Source organism: Mus caroli, chromosome 11, assembly GCF_900094665.2.
Source record: "Mus caroli chromosome 11, CAROLI_EIJ_v1.1, whole genome shotgun sequence".
In the NCBI taxonomy this organism is placed as follows: Eukaryota; Metazoa; Chordata; class Mammalia; order Rodentia; family Muridae; genus Mus; species Mus caroli.
In genome coordinates this window covers 75,315,054-75,330,396 of record NC_034580.1, presented here as the reverse complement: position 1 = coordinate 75,330,396, position 15,343 = coordinate 75,315,054, and the positions used below count along the sequence as shown (strand labels likewise).

Below are 15,343 nucleotides of genomic sequence, written 5' to 3'. Positions count from 1 at the left end.
GTTTTGTTTTGTTTTGTTTGTTGTTGTATTTCAAGACAGAATTTCGCTGTGTAATCCTAGCTGCACTGGGACTCATTATGTTTGCTATGCTGGTCTCAAACTCAGTTATTCACCTGCCTCTGCCTTCTGAGAGTACCTCAACCACCACCTGGCATTAAAGGCATTGTTTTAGTAAAGTCTTTTTTTTTTAAGATTTATTTATTTATTATATGTAAGTACACTGTAGCTGTCTTCAGACACACCAGAAGAGGGAGTCATATCTCATTACAGATGGTTGTGAGCCACCGTGTGGTTGCTGGGATTTGAACTGCAGAAGAGCAGTCAGTGCTCTTAACTGCTGAGTCATCTCTCCAGCCCTAGGAAAGTCTTTTGAGTGTGTGTCTCTGTGAGTGAGTGCAGATCCATGTGTATGTATTCTAGCACACGTGGGGGTCAGATGGCAACATTGGGTGTCAGTCCTCATTTCTACCTTGTTTGAGAACATTTTTCCTTGGCTGCTGTGTATGACAGTCTAGCTGGGCTCAAGGTTTTAGGGATGTTTTCCCTGTCTACACCTTCCATCTCAGTATAGGAATGGTGGGATGTGCTCTTCTGCATCTGGCTTTATGTGGGTGCTGGAGGTCTGACCTCAGGACCTCATGCTCACATGGCAAAGAACTTTATACACTGAGCCACTGCCCCAAGCCTAAAGGCATTTCAAATGTTTCTTACTGTTTAGTCCATATATATATGAACACGTCTGAAGATCAGAGGATAACTTGTGGGAAAGGGTTTTCTCTGTCCATCATCAGGATCAAACTCAAGGTTGGTAGCAAATACCTGGACCCACCAAGTCACCTGGATGGCCCCATATAAAGACTTTGTGTGTGTGTATGTGTACACACGTTTTTGTGTGTTTAACAAGTGTAAGTGCTACAGTGTGCAAGTGCAGGTCAGAGGACAACTTCACCTTCCGCCGTGTTCAAGTCAGGGCCTCTGTTTTGTTGTTGCCTGCAGTGTTTTGGGGCCGAGCTTGCTCATGAGCTTCTGGGGTTTCTCCCGTCCTTCCTTCTAGCTCCCCATACGCTGCTTGCACTGTGTGTATCAGCCTTTACAGGGTCCGGGACTCTAATTCAGGTCCTCATGCTGTGAGGCAAGTACCTTTTCTTTCCTAGTCTTCGCTCTCACCCACCCAAGACCTCTTTGAGACAGGATCTCACTCTGTCTACCTTGGACTGCTAGGATTAAAGGTGTTTGGCTACACATGGCAGCCTTTTTTTTTTTTTGAGACAATGTTTGGAAAACCTGGAACTTCCTACATAAACTAGGGTGCATCCCAAGTTGGGGAGACCAGGAAGATGCACGCAAACAGCTCTAAAGGTCCTTTTGGTTGTTTTGACTGCGGCAACAGGATCTCTACATAACCCTGGCTGTTCTGGGACTCACAGCCATCCTCTACCTATGCCTCCCAAGTGCTGGATTTAAAGGCATACGCCAGCACACCCAGCATTTCTTGATATAACAGATTGGAAGCAACCTAAATGTTTACCAACAGGAAATCAATAATAAGCTGCTAATTTACACAACGGAATGGAGAGCAGCTAAAAGTCAACTAGACATACATGTTAGTATGGCTCTGAGACACACTGCTTAGTGAAACAACCACTAAGAAAACCACACAAAGCTCTAACATGTACAGAACAACACATACATAAGGTCAAGGTCGTAGCCAAAGCTTGAAGTATGGATAGAAATGAAGGTCCTATCTGATGGGGAGAGGGAATGTGATTATGGCACTTAACTGTTGTAGCCCTGGCTGTCTTGGACTTGCTTTGTAGACCAGGCTGGCCTTGAACTCATAGAATCCACCTGCTGCTGTCCCCTGAGTGCTGGGAGTTTTAAAAAATTATTTTAAAATATTTTTATGGCTGGCCGGTGGTGGCGCACGCCTTTGATCCCAGCACTTGGGAGGCAGAGGCAGGCAGATTTCTGAGTTCAAAGGCAGCCTGGTCTACAGAGTGAGTTCCAGGACAGCCAGGGCTACACAGAGAAACCCTGTCTCGAAAAACCAAAAAAAAAAAAAAATTTAAAAAAAGTTTTTATAAAGAAATTCATGTGCTGGGACTGGACAGATGGTTAATAGCATGTGCTGCTCTTTCTTTCAGAAACCCAGAGTTGGGTTCGACATATCCAGTACACATCTGCTCTCCCAGGGCCCCTGTACTCATGTACACATACAGCATATATACAGAAGGAAGAGTAACAAAAGTCAAGTCTTTAAAAACTGACATATATGTGCTCTGTGGTATTTCATTTTGTGTATTTCCTGTTGTTTAGGAAGCAACCGTTTTTGTGAGGACTGGATGCAAGCTTTCTTACACGGTGCCGAAGCTGGTAACCCTTTTCTTTTCAGACAAGTCCTGGAAAACTTTAAACTAAAGGTAATGAGGTGGCTGTGGACCATGGATCAGTTACATTGTTTTTGTTCTGCATTTAATTACTGCAGGTGGTAGCATCAATGTTGGGCTTGTGCAGTTACAGTGTTCTTTAAATGGGGCATCCTCTGAGCTCAGAACACAGGAGGTGTCTGCTCTCCAGCAGCACTGCATGCATGTGATTTCATTTTACCACTTTGGGGTGAATTGCTTGCTTATATTTAGGGTGCATCAAACTGACACATCTCAGTTGAAAAACACAGAAATAAATGATTTCAAATTCTTGCAAGTGAGGGCTGGTACCTTAAGAGCTTTTTTTTGTATTATTTATTTATTTTATGTATATGAGTACTCTGTAGCTGTCTTCAGACATACCGGAAGAGGGCATCAGATCCCATTACAGATGGTTGTGAGCCACCATGTGGTTGCTGGGAATTGGACTGGACTCAGGACCTCTGGAAGAGCAGTCAGTGTTCTTAACTGCTGAGCCATCTCTCCAGTACAGGAGCTTTTTTTTTTTTTAAAAGTCTTTTTAAAAGTGAGATTCGGGCTGGAGAGATGGCTCAGTGGGTAAGAGCACCCGACTGCTCTTCCAAAGGTCCGGAGTTCAAATCCCAGCAACCACATGGTGGCTCATAACCATCCGTAACAAGATCTGACTCCCTCTTCTGGAGTGTCTGAAACAGCTACAGTGTACTTACATATAATAATAAATAAATAAATTAAAAAAAAAAAAAGTGAGATTCTTTTACACTAAAGGCAAGCATTTTAGCAATAGGAATAATGGGTATTTTTTTTAAAGTTCAACATTAGCAGGGTGGGTAGTGCATAACCTTAATCCCAGCACTCAGGATACAGAGTTCAAGACCAGCCAGAGCTACATAGTGAGACCCTGTGTCAAGAGACAAAAAACAAAAGCCGACATTATCAGTGTCCGATGAGTGTTCAGCTAGAGACGGGTATTTTTCAAGCATCATCATCATCATCGTCTCACTGAACATACTTAACAGGGTAATCTCTTTCTAGGCTATACAAGACACAAACAATTTGAAGAGATTTATCCGACAGGCAGAGATGAATCATTACGCTCTGTTTAAATGTTACATGTTCCTTAAGAACTGTGGCAGTGGAGATATCCTTTTGAAGATTGTTAAAGTGGAACATGAAGAAATGCCTGAGGCCAAAAGTGTGGTGGCTGTCCTTGAAGAATTCATGAGAGAAGCGCTTGTCTGAAGTTCCAGTCCCGGGTTGAGGATCTGTTTCATGGAGTATATTGAGGCTGCATGTGGGGGCTGTAATTACCATTGTTTATAGGATTGCACTGCCCTAAGATGACTGGAAACACCCCAGCTTCTTCCTTTTGTGCTTTTTTTGTTTAACTTAATTAAACACAACAATCAGAGGAATGTCTTCACCAGGTCCCAGGCAGACGCTGTGTGACAGCTGTGGAATTTTGCTGTCTCATAAACCCTAAGCACGTGCTGCCTGGAAAGCTCTGGAGATGGGTTTTGGCTTCTTGGGAGTTTACAGTAGTGTTTAGCAGGATTTCCTCCTCCAAAAGAAACAAAGTATGTCTTTCTCAGTACAATGTAGACGTTTTTAAAGTACATGATCCTAGCAAGATGTGATGACACATGCCTATAATCCCAGCTACTCAGGAGGTTGAGGCAGGAGGTTGTGAGGTTCCAGGCCAGCCTGAGCTACTGAGTAAGTTTATGTCCAGCTTGGACTACATGGCAGTCATCACCTTCCTGGTCTTACTGCACCATCATATAGCTTCAGAGACAGCCTGTTCATCCTGTGAGTGCCTGATACAAACTGATAGGCAGGAATAATGAAGCCACCTTTTGAAGCGAATATACACATGAGTGATATAAGAACTTAAAAATGAGCTTTATGTATAGAAGCTTGTGGGCTGGCAAGGTGGCTCAGAAGGTAAAGAAACCTGCCACCAAGTCTGACAACCTATGCTCAATCCCCAACTCACCTGGTAGGAGAGAACAACTCCACAAGTTGCCTCTGACCCATGCAGAGCTACATGCTCAATAAATAAATACATGAAGATATGGTGGGCTGGAGAGGCAGCTCAGCAGTGAAGAGCATTGTTGCTTTTGGAGAGGAGCCGACACCTAGCTGGTGGCTCAATTTCCGGGGATTTGACACCCTGTTCTGACCTCCTCAAGCATCAGGCACACATGGAGTATACAGAGATACATGCAGACAAAACATACACATAAAATAATCTAAAACTAGTAAGAAAGAAAAGAAAGAGGAAGAGAGAGAAGAAAGGGTATACTAGCTTCAAGATGAAACATTCTCTCTCACTGAAAAGCTCTTGTGGAAATTTATACAATAGGTATTTATTTGCCAGGAGCCTGTATTTTCTTCCTTATTTCTAGATAAAAATGCTGGAATTCTTAAACAGTATTAAGAAAAAGGAAAAAAACAGTTAATATAGGAAATATCTTTTACAAGCAAATATAAGAATGCACATGTGGTGATTCATGTCTTTGAATGTAACCTTCCACAAGACGTAGGCAGTTGGAACTCCCTGAGTTCAGGGCCAGTCTGATTTACTGAATTATATAGTAAGCTTCAGGCTAGCCAGAATTACAGAGTGAGTCCCTGTCTCAATAAATAAGAAAATAAACAATATTTTAGAAATTAAAAAATGTAAACAAATTCCTCTCAACACAATTGCTCATTGATTTTAGATCTTTCTGTCTGTCACAAGCCTCAGATCGTTTTGCCCTGAGTCAATTGCAAGAGCCCTTGAGTCGTCATTTCTCATCCCATGGGTGCCAGCTGCAGCCACACGCGTAGCTGTTCTGCACAGCTCTTTAATAAATCCATTTGGTAATGATTTTGGTTTAGAAAATCAGAAGGCTTATGTTCTCACTGCCTTTGGGATGCTCAGAGGAGCATGAGTCTGTGAAACGGAGGCATTCTTAACTGCTTGTAAACCCTGCTCGGAGCTGAGTTCTAACTTTCAAAGACACTGATGATGGCTTTCTGCCGTTGCTTCTCCATAAGTCAGGCTGGGGACAGGAGTCACCACGCCCTTCCTTCCCCTCTAATGAGAAATACAATTCGGTATCTTCATAAATGCTTTCATATGGCTTTAAAGTTTAATAGCTTGGATTATAGGCAGTATAGAAAAGAATGTAAGTAGCATTTTATAGCTATCTGACAGCTGGATAGTCAGCAGCTCTGTGGTACTTTTCTTGAATCTTTTCCCAATGCACTTGGTGCCCACTTGGAAATCATTAAAAATGAGCGACATTAGGACATCGAGATTTTGAGTCTCTAAAATAATAATCTTTATTTTTAAATTCACAATCAGGAGCAAATAGAATTCTAAAAATAAGTGTAGGGGTTAGGGAAAGAGCTCAGTGTAAAGTACTCGCTATGCAAACGTAAGGACCTCAGTTTGATACAGAAGCAGGTGTGCTTGTACATGTGCTTGTAGTCCCAGCACGGGGGAGGAGACTCAGTTCTTACTGCCAGCCCAGCTGACTTGGTAAGCTTCAGGCCAGCAGAGACCTTATCTGAAAACAAATGGAAAAAGAAGATAGCTCAATGGATAAAGGCCCTGGCCGGCAAGTCTGACACCTGAGTTCTCCCTCCAGAGCCCATGTGAAGGTGGAGGGAGAGCTCACTCCTGCAAGCTGCTCTCTCTCTCTCACTCTGTCTATGCATCCTTCAGAGCTAACTATTAACAAACAAGAAAACAGAAAGGTAGATGGCTCCTGAGGATTGTCCTCTGACCTCCAAATGTTTGTGCACACAAATAATAATACATATAACAATAATAAATAAAAGCAAATGCTCTACCAAAAAATAATAAACACAAATGCAGCCAGGCAGTGGTGGTGCACACCTTTAACCCCAGCCCTCGGGAGGCAGAGGCAGATGAATCTCTGAGTTCGAAGTCAGCCTGGTCTACAGAATGAGTTACAGAATAGCCAGAGTGACACAGAGAAACCCTGTCTTGGAAAAAAGGAAACCAAAACAATAATAAAGGAGATGCCTTGTCACGTGTGGATATAGGAAAAACATAACTCTATATTCTTTGCTTATTTATAGGTACTTCTTTGTCATGTAAGCCCACTACATTACACAATTGTATATAGTAGTCTTGTGTTTAAAAGAATCTGCATAGGCAAAGACCGGCGGGTTTCTGAGTTTGAGGCCAGCCTGGTCTACAGAGTGAGTTCCAGGACAGCCAGGGCTACACAGAGAAACCCTGTCTCAAAAAACAAAAACAAAAACAAACAGAGAATCTGCAAAATTCTGTACCACTGAAAAGATATGTCATGGAATTAATTATCTTGTTGATATGAAAACCAGCTCATAACCATAAGCCTATTGTCATATTCAAATTTTAATGTGAATGTATTAAATTTTAAAGGCTTGGGGGATGGAGGAACACCCTCTCAGAACAAAGGGGAGGGGGAATGGGATGAAGAATTCTAAGAAGGGGTGCTAGGAGGGGGGCAACATTTGGAATGTAAATAAATAAAATAATTAATTTTAAAATATTAAAGGCTTAAATAGTGTTTGTTCAGATGCGAAGTAAACGAGTGCTTGCGTGCAGTACGCAGGAAATATGTTGGCCTTGTATAAAAATGTCTATGTGTAACAGTGATAAAGCTCCAGGTCAAGGCAGGTAGTTTTACCTAACTGAGCTTAATTCTTTTTTTTTTTTTTAAAGATTTATTTATTTATTATATGTAAGTACACTGTAGCTGTCTTCAGACACACCAGAAGAGGGAGTCATATCTCGTTACGGATGGTTGTGAGCCACCATGTGGTTGCTGGGATTTGAACTTAGGACCTTCCGAAGAGCAGTCAGTGCTCTTAACCACTGAGCCATCTCACCAGCCCCTGAGCTTAATTCTTACCTTTAATTATTTCCAGTAATTTTACATGGAAATTATACTTCACACACACACAAAGATGTGTGGAAAAAAATTCAGATCACCTGTTGGAATGCACACAGAAGAGGTAAACAGGTTTTCTCACAATGGTTCATTTGTTGTGTAAAAACAGTTTCACCTGTAGGGCCCAGTAGCTCAGGTCCTTTCCCTTCTTGCTCATTGTTCAGAGTGATAGGACTCTAGGTGGTGGTGCAGGCCTTTAAATGGAGGCAGGCGGATCTCTGAGTCAGAGGCCAGCCTGATCTACAGAGTGAGTTCCAGGACAGCCAGAGTTACACAGAGAAACCCTGTCTCAAACAAATAAAGCAAAACAAAAGTGAGAGACAGGACTTGATGCTGGAAATTCTGGTGACAGGGAGTAGTAGTGACAGGGCTGACAAGAGAAGTCTGAGCAAACATTTCAAAGTTACAACTGTTCCTCATAGCCTTGGGCTGATGCAGTGAGACAGGCTCTTCATTGTGCATGTTCATGTGTGTGTTTGCACGTATATATGGAGACCAGAGGACCTTGTATGTGTGGCCTGGGGCTTGCCAAGTAGACTAGGCTGGCCAAGTTCCAGGGATTTGCCTTCCCTATGCTGGGATGGCAAGTGTATACCACACCTGGGTATGAGGGACTTAAGTCTCCATGGCTGCACAGCCATGTAATTGAGCTCTCTCCCTAGCCAGAAACTGGCCCTTTGTTGACAGGGTCTCTATTATGGAACTCTGGCAGTCCCGGAACTCCATCTGTAGGCCAGGCTAGCCTTGAACTCAGAGATCTGCCTGCCTCAGTTCCCAAGTGTTGAGATAAAAATCATGCAGCACCATGGCCGGCCAGGAATGGCTTCTCACACTCTATCGTTGTATGGTTTAATGCCCTTGAAGTCTCATGCAACATTCAGGGGCCAAGAACAGGACCGGGGGGTGGGGTGGGGGGTGGGGTGGGAGGGTATGGCTTAGGTATGGGTCCAGGAAACTAGTTACTATCAGCATGTGACTGTGAGTCTTCCTCTGTTATACAAATATGGGATTGTTCATAAGCATTTCACATAAAACAGCTATGAAAGTGGTGGCGCACGCCTTTAATCCCAGCACTTGGGAGGCTGAGGCAGGCGGATTTCTGAGTTCAAGGCCAGCCTGGTCTACAGAGTGAGTTCCAGGATAGCTAGGGCTATACAGAGAAACCCTGTCTCGAAAAACCATAAATAAATAAATAAATAAATAAATAAAACAGCTATGAAAATGGCTGAGTATAGTGGCACACTCCTTTAGTCCAAGAACTCAGGAGTCAGAGGCAGGTGAATGTCTGTTTAAAATTAGCTAGGGAAGCCAGAGTTACATAGTGAGACCCTGTCTCAAAAAACAAAACATTAGCTAGAAAAATACCTACCTCATTGTCTTAGGTTTTACTGCTATGAACAGACACATTGACCAAGGCAACTCTTTTTTTTTTTAAGATATATTTCTTTATTATAAATAAGTACCCTGTAGCTGTCTTCAGACATACCATAAGAGGGCATCAGATCTCATTACAGATGGTTGTGAGCCACCATGTGGTTGCTAGAATTTGAACTCAGGACCTCTGGACTCAGTGCTCTTAACTGCTGAGCCATCTCTCCAGCCCCCAAGACAACTCTTTTTTTTTTTTTTTAAAGATTTATTTATTATATGTAAGTACACTGTAGCTGTCTTCAGCTGCACCAGAAGAGGGCGTCAGATCTCATTACGGATGGTTGTGAGCCACCATGTGGTTGCTGGGATTTGAACTCAGGACCTTTGGAAGAACAGTCAGTTCTCCTATCCGCTGAGCCATCTCTCCAGCCCCCAAGGCAACTCTTATAAGGACAACATTTAATTGGGGCTGGCTTACAGGTTCAGAGGTTCAGTCTATTATCATCAAAGTGGGAGCATGGCAGCATCCAGGCAGCTAGGGTGAAGGTCTCTCCCCACCACCCCCACCCCAAGACAGGGTTTCTCTGTGTAGCCCTGGCTGTCCTGGAACTCACTCTATAGAGCAGGCTGGCCTCGAACTCAGAAATCTGCCTGCCTCTGCCTCCCAAGTGTTGGGATTAAAGGGGTGTGCCACCAGTGCCTGGCTAGGGTGAGGGTCTTAAAGCCCACACCCACAGTAACATACCTACTCCAACAAGGCGACACCTCCTAATAGTGCCACTCCCTGGGCCAAGCATATTCAAACCATCACGTCTAGCACAAGTAGGAACTTAGTAAATTCTTTCTCTTTTTTCCCCCTTTCTTTCTTCCCCAAGGCAGGATTTCTCCAATTAGCCCTGGCTGTCCTGACTCAGGGATCTGCCTGTTCTCTGCCTCCGATGCTGGAATTGAAGGTGTATGCTACCATGCTCAGTTTGTTTTCATTTCTTAAATTATCACTGGTAAACATCTTAGTAAGTTACTTGATGAATAAGAGTCTGACAGGAGGGAAGAGACAGGAAAGGAAAGGGAAATGGGAGGATGTCAAAGGCAAATGTAACAAAGGAAGCAGCTTTTGGGTCTCCAAGGAGCTGCCTTGAAGCCACAGTTCAGGTACCTGGAGCCTGGGAGACTTCAGTGGAAAACCTCTGCAGGGGACTCAACTGGTACAAGTGGGCGATCAGTCAGCCTGAACCAACTGCACTCCTGATCTTAGTTCAGGGATGGCTCCTGCGGTGTTTTGAAACATTTTCCAATAATACACAGGAAATTGATGTGAGGGGGAGTAACCCCCACCCTGTACTTAACAGGGCAATTTAATCCTCCAGCACTCAATAGCGGGTAGCTGGAAAGGTACACAGGCTGCTGCTGGCCTGACACCGAGCTGGCGTCTCCAAGCCTCATCCATGCAAAGTCAGCTCAGCTGTTAAACTCCCAGAGTCCCAGGCTTCGCCTTGAGCATAGATGGGGCTTCCATTCCCCCTCCTGGAGGTGAACTCGACCAGGCACTGTTCTCAAGATTAGGATGTTGATGGAACTTGGAAGCACTGGGCTTACTGAGGGAGAGAAAGAGGTCTCTAGGACATCTCAGAGATTTCTATCATAATAACAATCATATTAACCACATATGTGTGGTTGAGATATATATATATATATATATATATATATGATTAATATGTGAACATATCTACATGTATTAATCATATATAAAAGTATAATAAATAGGGCTGGAGAGATGGCTCAGCAGTTAAGAGCACTGACTCCTCTTCCAGAGGTCCTGAGTTCAATTCCCAGCAACCACATGGTGGCTCACAACCATCTATAAAAGGGATCTGAAGCCCTCTTCTGGTGTGTCTGGAGACAGCTACAGTGTACTCATATAAATAAAATAAATCTTTAAAAAGTATGGTATATATAGTACATAATATATTTTACATCATAAATAATATTATGTATAGTATATTAAGATATATACACATACCATATATACACACACACATATATATACACATGTATGTATGTATATATATATGTATGTGTGTGTGTATATATATATATATATATATTCCTGAGTAGATGTGTTGTTGACAAAGACAAGGTCATGTCAAAGACCCCAGTGTGTCATCCCCACGGGAGCAGCAATGCCTTCCCTGGGAGAGACTCGGAGGGATGGGAAAGGTCTCCTCTGGTCTGTGTGTGAATATAGACAGTGTGCAGAGAATGTCTACCGTAATTCTGCCCCTCCACATGTTCATGGCCTGAAGACTGCGTCCCTACAGAGACCGAGCCTACTGAGGTTAGCTACACTTGCCTCCCTGTTCATCTGGATGCCACAACCTGAGTTGCCTGTCCAACAGTATATATAAACACTTTGAGCTCGTGGGGCGGGGCTGGGGCTTCTCCATCCACATCCACTCAATCCCAGATTTTCCATTCTTGAATCCACGTATTTGTCATTTCTTCATTCTGTGGCCAACTGTCCATCCCTAGAGCGACTTGGAGGGGGGTACTTAGAGCTAGATGAATGGAAGGGAAAAATAGGCCTGAGGGGACAGGGGGCTGAGATTCCTCTCTATCTGCCGGCACCCACCTCGAGAACTGTCCGGGAAGCGACCTATGTGGGTGTGTTTTCTTTTTTTTTTTCTTTTTAAGATTTATTTATTTATTTATATGTAAGTACATTGTAGCTGTCTTCAGACACACCAGAAGAGGGTATCAGATCACATTACAGATGGTTGTGAGGCACCACGTGGTCGCTGGGATTTGAAGATTTATTTATTTATTATATGTAAGTACACTGTAGCTGTCTTCAGACACTCCAGAAGAGGGCGCCAGATCTCATTGCGGATGGTTGTGAGCCACCATGTGGTTGCTGGGATTTGAACTCTGGACCTTCGGAAGAGCAGTCGGGTGCTTCTTACCCACTGAGCCATCTCACCAGCCCCCGGTCGCTGGGATTTGAACTCAGGAAGAGCAGTCGGTTGGTTCTCTTAACCGCTGAGCCATCTCTCCAGCCCAGTGGGTGTGTTTTCATGGGAAGAACCTTCAGTGTTCCCCAACCACTCTGAGAAGGTTAAGGAAGACAGTGCCAACCACCAGTGCCCAGAGCCACCCACCTAACACTGCCCGTTTTCACTCTCCCCACCCACCATGAACCAGACACAGACAGAGCAGGTAGCATGGCAGCCCTTGAGGTCACTCCCTGAATAACCAATAGCTTAAAAAAATCTTTAATGGAATCTGTGCTCAAATAATATGTTACAACAAAAATATACAGAATGTACACAATACAAAAATATCTAGAAACCAACGTTGCGGCTAGTGTTTTGATTTTCACTTAGTCCTGGGAGGGGCAGCTCACTGACGGGCACTGTTTTTAAGGCAGAGGAGAGTCAACGATTTGCAGCCAGCCCTGGGAAGCACACAGCACTGGGTAAACCTCATTATCTGCAAACTGAATTGGACACTAGAGGAAGATCTGGGTTTGGTGAGCAATGCCTCCACTAATGCTCTAGGCAAGAATGGTTCACATGGAAATGCAGAATCAAAAGAGCCTCGTTAGGGAGCTTCTCCTAATTAAAAAAAAAAAAATCAAGTGATGAATGGTATCATTAAAGAGAAATTCCTCTTTTTTTGAAAGCCTGTTTTCCCTTTTCTGGTTTCCATGAGTCCTCTCCCCTTTAAATGCAAGCTAGTCTACATAGCTGCTGTTTGGGGATTCCCCAGCCTTTGAGGTCAACCTACAGCCGAATCCCAGCCCTGATGGGTGGCCACATTGGAGAGAGGAAGGGCTGAGGGACTCAGGAGAATGGAGACGAGCTGGGAGGTATTGCTGGGATGGTGAGAGGACCAGAAGCAGTTCCCATCCTCCTGCCTTGCTCCTGCCTCCCTCCAGTCTCAGACCTGTGGTTCCTCTCATCCCAGGGGCTGAGAGTCCCTATAAAGGTCACCTGCCTCACAGCCTCCACTTAGGGTCCCCAGAAGCGTCTCGTGCTAGCCTGAGTAAACTGTCTCAGAGGAGCAGAGGCACTGGGCTCTGAGTCTACGGTTACCTTGCCAAACACCTGATGTGGCATCCCAGGCTGCTGAGGTATGGGCAGCACTAGGCCACGCCCCCAATATCACTTCCCTGTAAGATTACTTCCAAGTCCCTATACATGGAGCCATCTAACCCTCAGCTGCTCTCACTGGGGACACTCACTCACCCAAGCTTCCCCAATTCTTCTCTGAGGCTACATTTTTCACCAAAATATATTTTACTACAGCTTTTTGTCCCACCAATTCACATGGAGAGATGGCCACAGTATCACTGTCCTGGGCTTTCTTTCATCCCAAAGACTTCCTTCTACAGGCGGCAGTACAGACACAAAAGCTACCCCCAAGAGAACCAGAAGAATACAGCTGAGAGTTTTCTCCCAAATGTCTGATAGTGCTTTGGTCTTCCCTCTAGCTCGACAATTTTTCCACCGGTCAGTGGTGCTCAGCAGGTGTTTGGGAGGGCAAGATGGGAAAGGGGGTGCATGATGCTAAAGGCAAGGCCACTGAGCGAGCACTGGAGAGCACACTGCTGCTACCCATTCCAGAAATCCCCTATAGATATCCTCTTGTGTACATTGTCTCCCACTTCCTCCCTCTGCAGCTTCTGACTTGCCTGACATTGCACACACACACACACACAAAACCCTGTCTCCACACCCAAAGAGAGAGGCACAAAGTAGGGTCAGGGCAGTAGGAAGGAAAGAAGAGACCCCACAGTCCAGATAGGGCATGGATGCAGAGCGATGGTGTGGAATGCTGACTCGTGACTACAGGCAGGAAGAAGAAACCATCCTGGAACTCTCTTGGGGGAACCTGGGGTGAAGAAAGGCATCACCTCATCACAGGGCCCTCCCTTAGGGTAAGAAAAAAAGCCCTGGAGCTTATAGCATTTCCCTGCCCAGCCCTAGGAGCAATGCCATAGCACCATTGACAGGACCGGAGCCTGGCTTGCTCTGGGCTCCCCCCGGATTAAAGCCATCATATCCATTGCCAGAGCACCAGACCTTGAGCTGCAGAGAGAACGTGGCCTAGCCTACAGTCATCTCTGGGCGTGGCAAGCCTGGCTGTGGCTACCCTCAGAACTTCTCTGTGTCTCTCCAGGTGGAGGCTAGGGAAGAGAGCTATTTGCTCACTCTGTGGCAGTGACAGGGAATGCATGGGACAAGCCCAAGCCACAGGGACAGCCACTCTCACCCTGCCTCAGACCTTACCGGTGACTCCATATCATCAGACCAGCCTAGAAAGATGACAGCAGCCACATCCATCTCCCCACCATCCTTTCAAAGCAACACGCAGCCCCCAGCTCCAACAGTCTCCGGTTCTCCCTGCTTTCACTGAATTGGAGACGAGAAGCAGATGCAGGTACTTCCTCGGGATGCTTCTGTTTCCCCGCCCTGCCTTGGTCCTCTGGTCCCTTACGGGGCAGGGGGCAGCTTCAAGTCCAGCAGCGTGTAGGCAAAGATGTTCCAGAAGACAGCAAACAGCACGAAGATGGTGTACATGGTCACAAAGATCCACCACAGCGACTGGTCCTGCAGCCTCTGCTCGTAGTTTCTGAGAACCACCACGCCCAGGGTGATGCCCACGGCCACGCCACCCAAGTGTGCCACAAAGCTTGGGTGGGGGCACGGGGGATAAGCTGATGGGTGGAAACGGAGCCATACAGCCCTTCCGAACTCCATACTCACTGCAAAGGGAGGAGACAGAGACACATCATAGCATGGTCCCAGCAGGGGCTGGGGAGAGATCCGGCACACAGGTCGGCCACCCAGCATCCATTAACTCATTCACTGTCATGAGGCCAAGGGCAGCAATCAGGGAGACAAAACTATCCCAAGAGTCTATGGGGCTTGGCGATACATCATCAATTAATTACACTCACAAGGCCATTTCATTGAGAGTTACAGGCATGAGGCAAAAAGAAACAATAGAAAAATCCAAGCTGGGCACAAGGCAGGGCATCCCCAAGAAGGCCTTTTGAGGAAATGTCAGACAGGGTCTCTCAAGAGAAGTTGTTTGGCCTGTCACCTGAATATTGAGAGGGGCCCTGCTAGGAGACCCTAAGAAAGGCACAGCTCTGTCTGAAGGCCCTGGTATCTCTGTGGTCATGCTACATTGCGGGGACATTTTTTTTTTCATCTGTCCACTGGTATAATGGCTCAGCATCGGTGAACCTGGCTGCACACGTAGAACATGGCCAACAACTTCTTTGTGCACCAAACATGGCACTCTGTAGAGTGTTTTCACCTGTTACTTAGAAACCTCCAGAAAATCCTGAGAGCCAGTACCTTTGTGCTCAGGAGAAAGGGATGGAGAGGGAATGAGGATAAAGAAGGAAGAACGCTAAGTCTAGACTCCACTTTCACTACGGACCAGTGCTTCCCTTTGTGAACTTCAGGGCTGGGCAATAGTGCCATCCCATGTCCCAGTACTCAAGGCATGGTAAAAAGGACAGACTGCCTTCCTTCCTTCCTTCCTTCCTTCCTTCCTTCCTTCCTTCCTTCCTTCCTTCCTTCCTTCCTTCCTTCCTTCCTCTTT

General features: G+C 45.3%; 2 protein-coding genes across 3 annotated transcripts in view; one reads left to right on the top strand and one right to left on the bottom strand.

The window, feature by feature from the left end:
- The window catches only part of C11H17orf75 (chromosome 11 C17orf75 homolog), a 17,679-nt gene extending 11,476 nt beyond the window's left edge, over window positions 1–6,203 (top strand). The window contains exons 9-10 of the mRNA XM_029483547.1: window positions 2,317–2,420; window positions 3,441–6,203. Of these exons, the coding sequence (XP_029339407.1) occupies window positions 2,317–2,420; window positions 3,441–3,647 (311 nt within the window). The 3' untranslated portion in view covers window positions 3,648–6,203. The remainder of the gene's footprint in view (window positions 1–2,316; window positions 2,421–3,440) is intronic.
- A 5,778-nt stretch (window positions 6,204–11,981) lies between these two features.
- The window catches only part of Rhbdl3 (rhomboid like 3), a 55,150-nt gene continuing 51,788 nt past the window's right edge, over window positions 11,982–15,343 (bottom strand). Inside the window, exon 9 of one of the 2 annotated variants that reach the window (XM_021178181.2) lies at window positions 11,982–14,492. In XM_021178181.2, the coding sequence (XP_021033840.1) occupies window positions 14,221–14,492 (272 nt within the window). In that variant the 3' untranslated portion in view covers window positions 11,982–14,220. The remainder of the gene's footprint in view (window positions 14,493–15,343) is intronic. The other variant, XM_029483049.1, reaches the window with a different exon arrangement.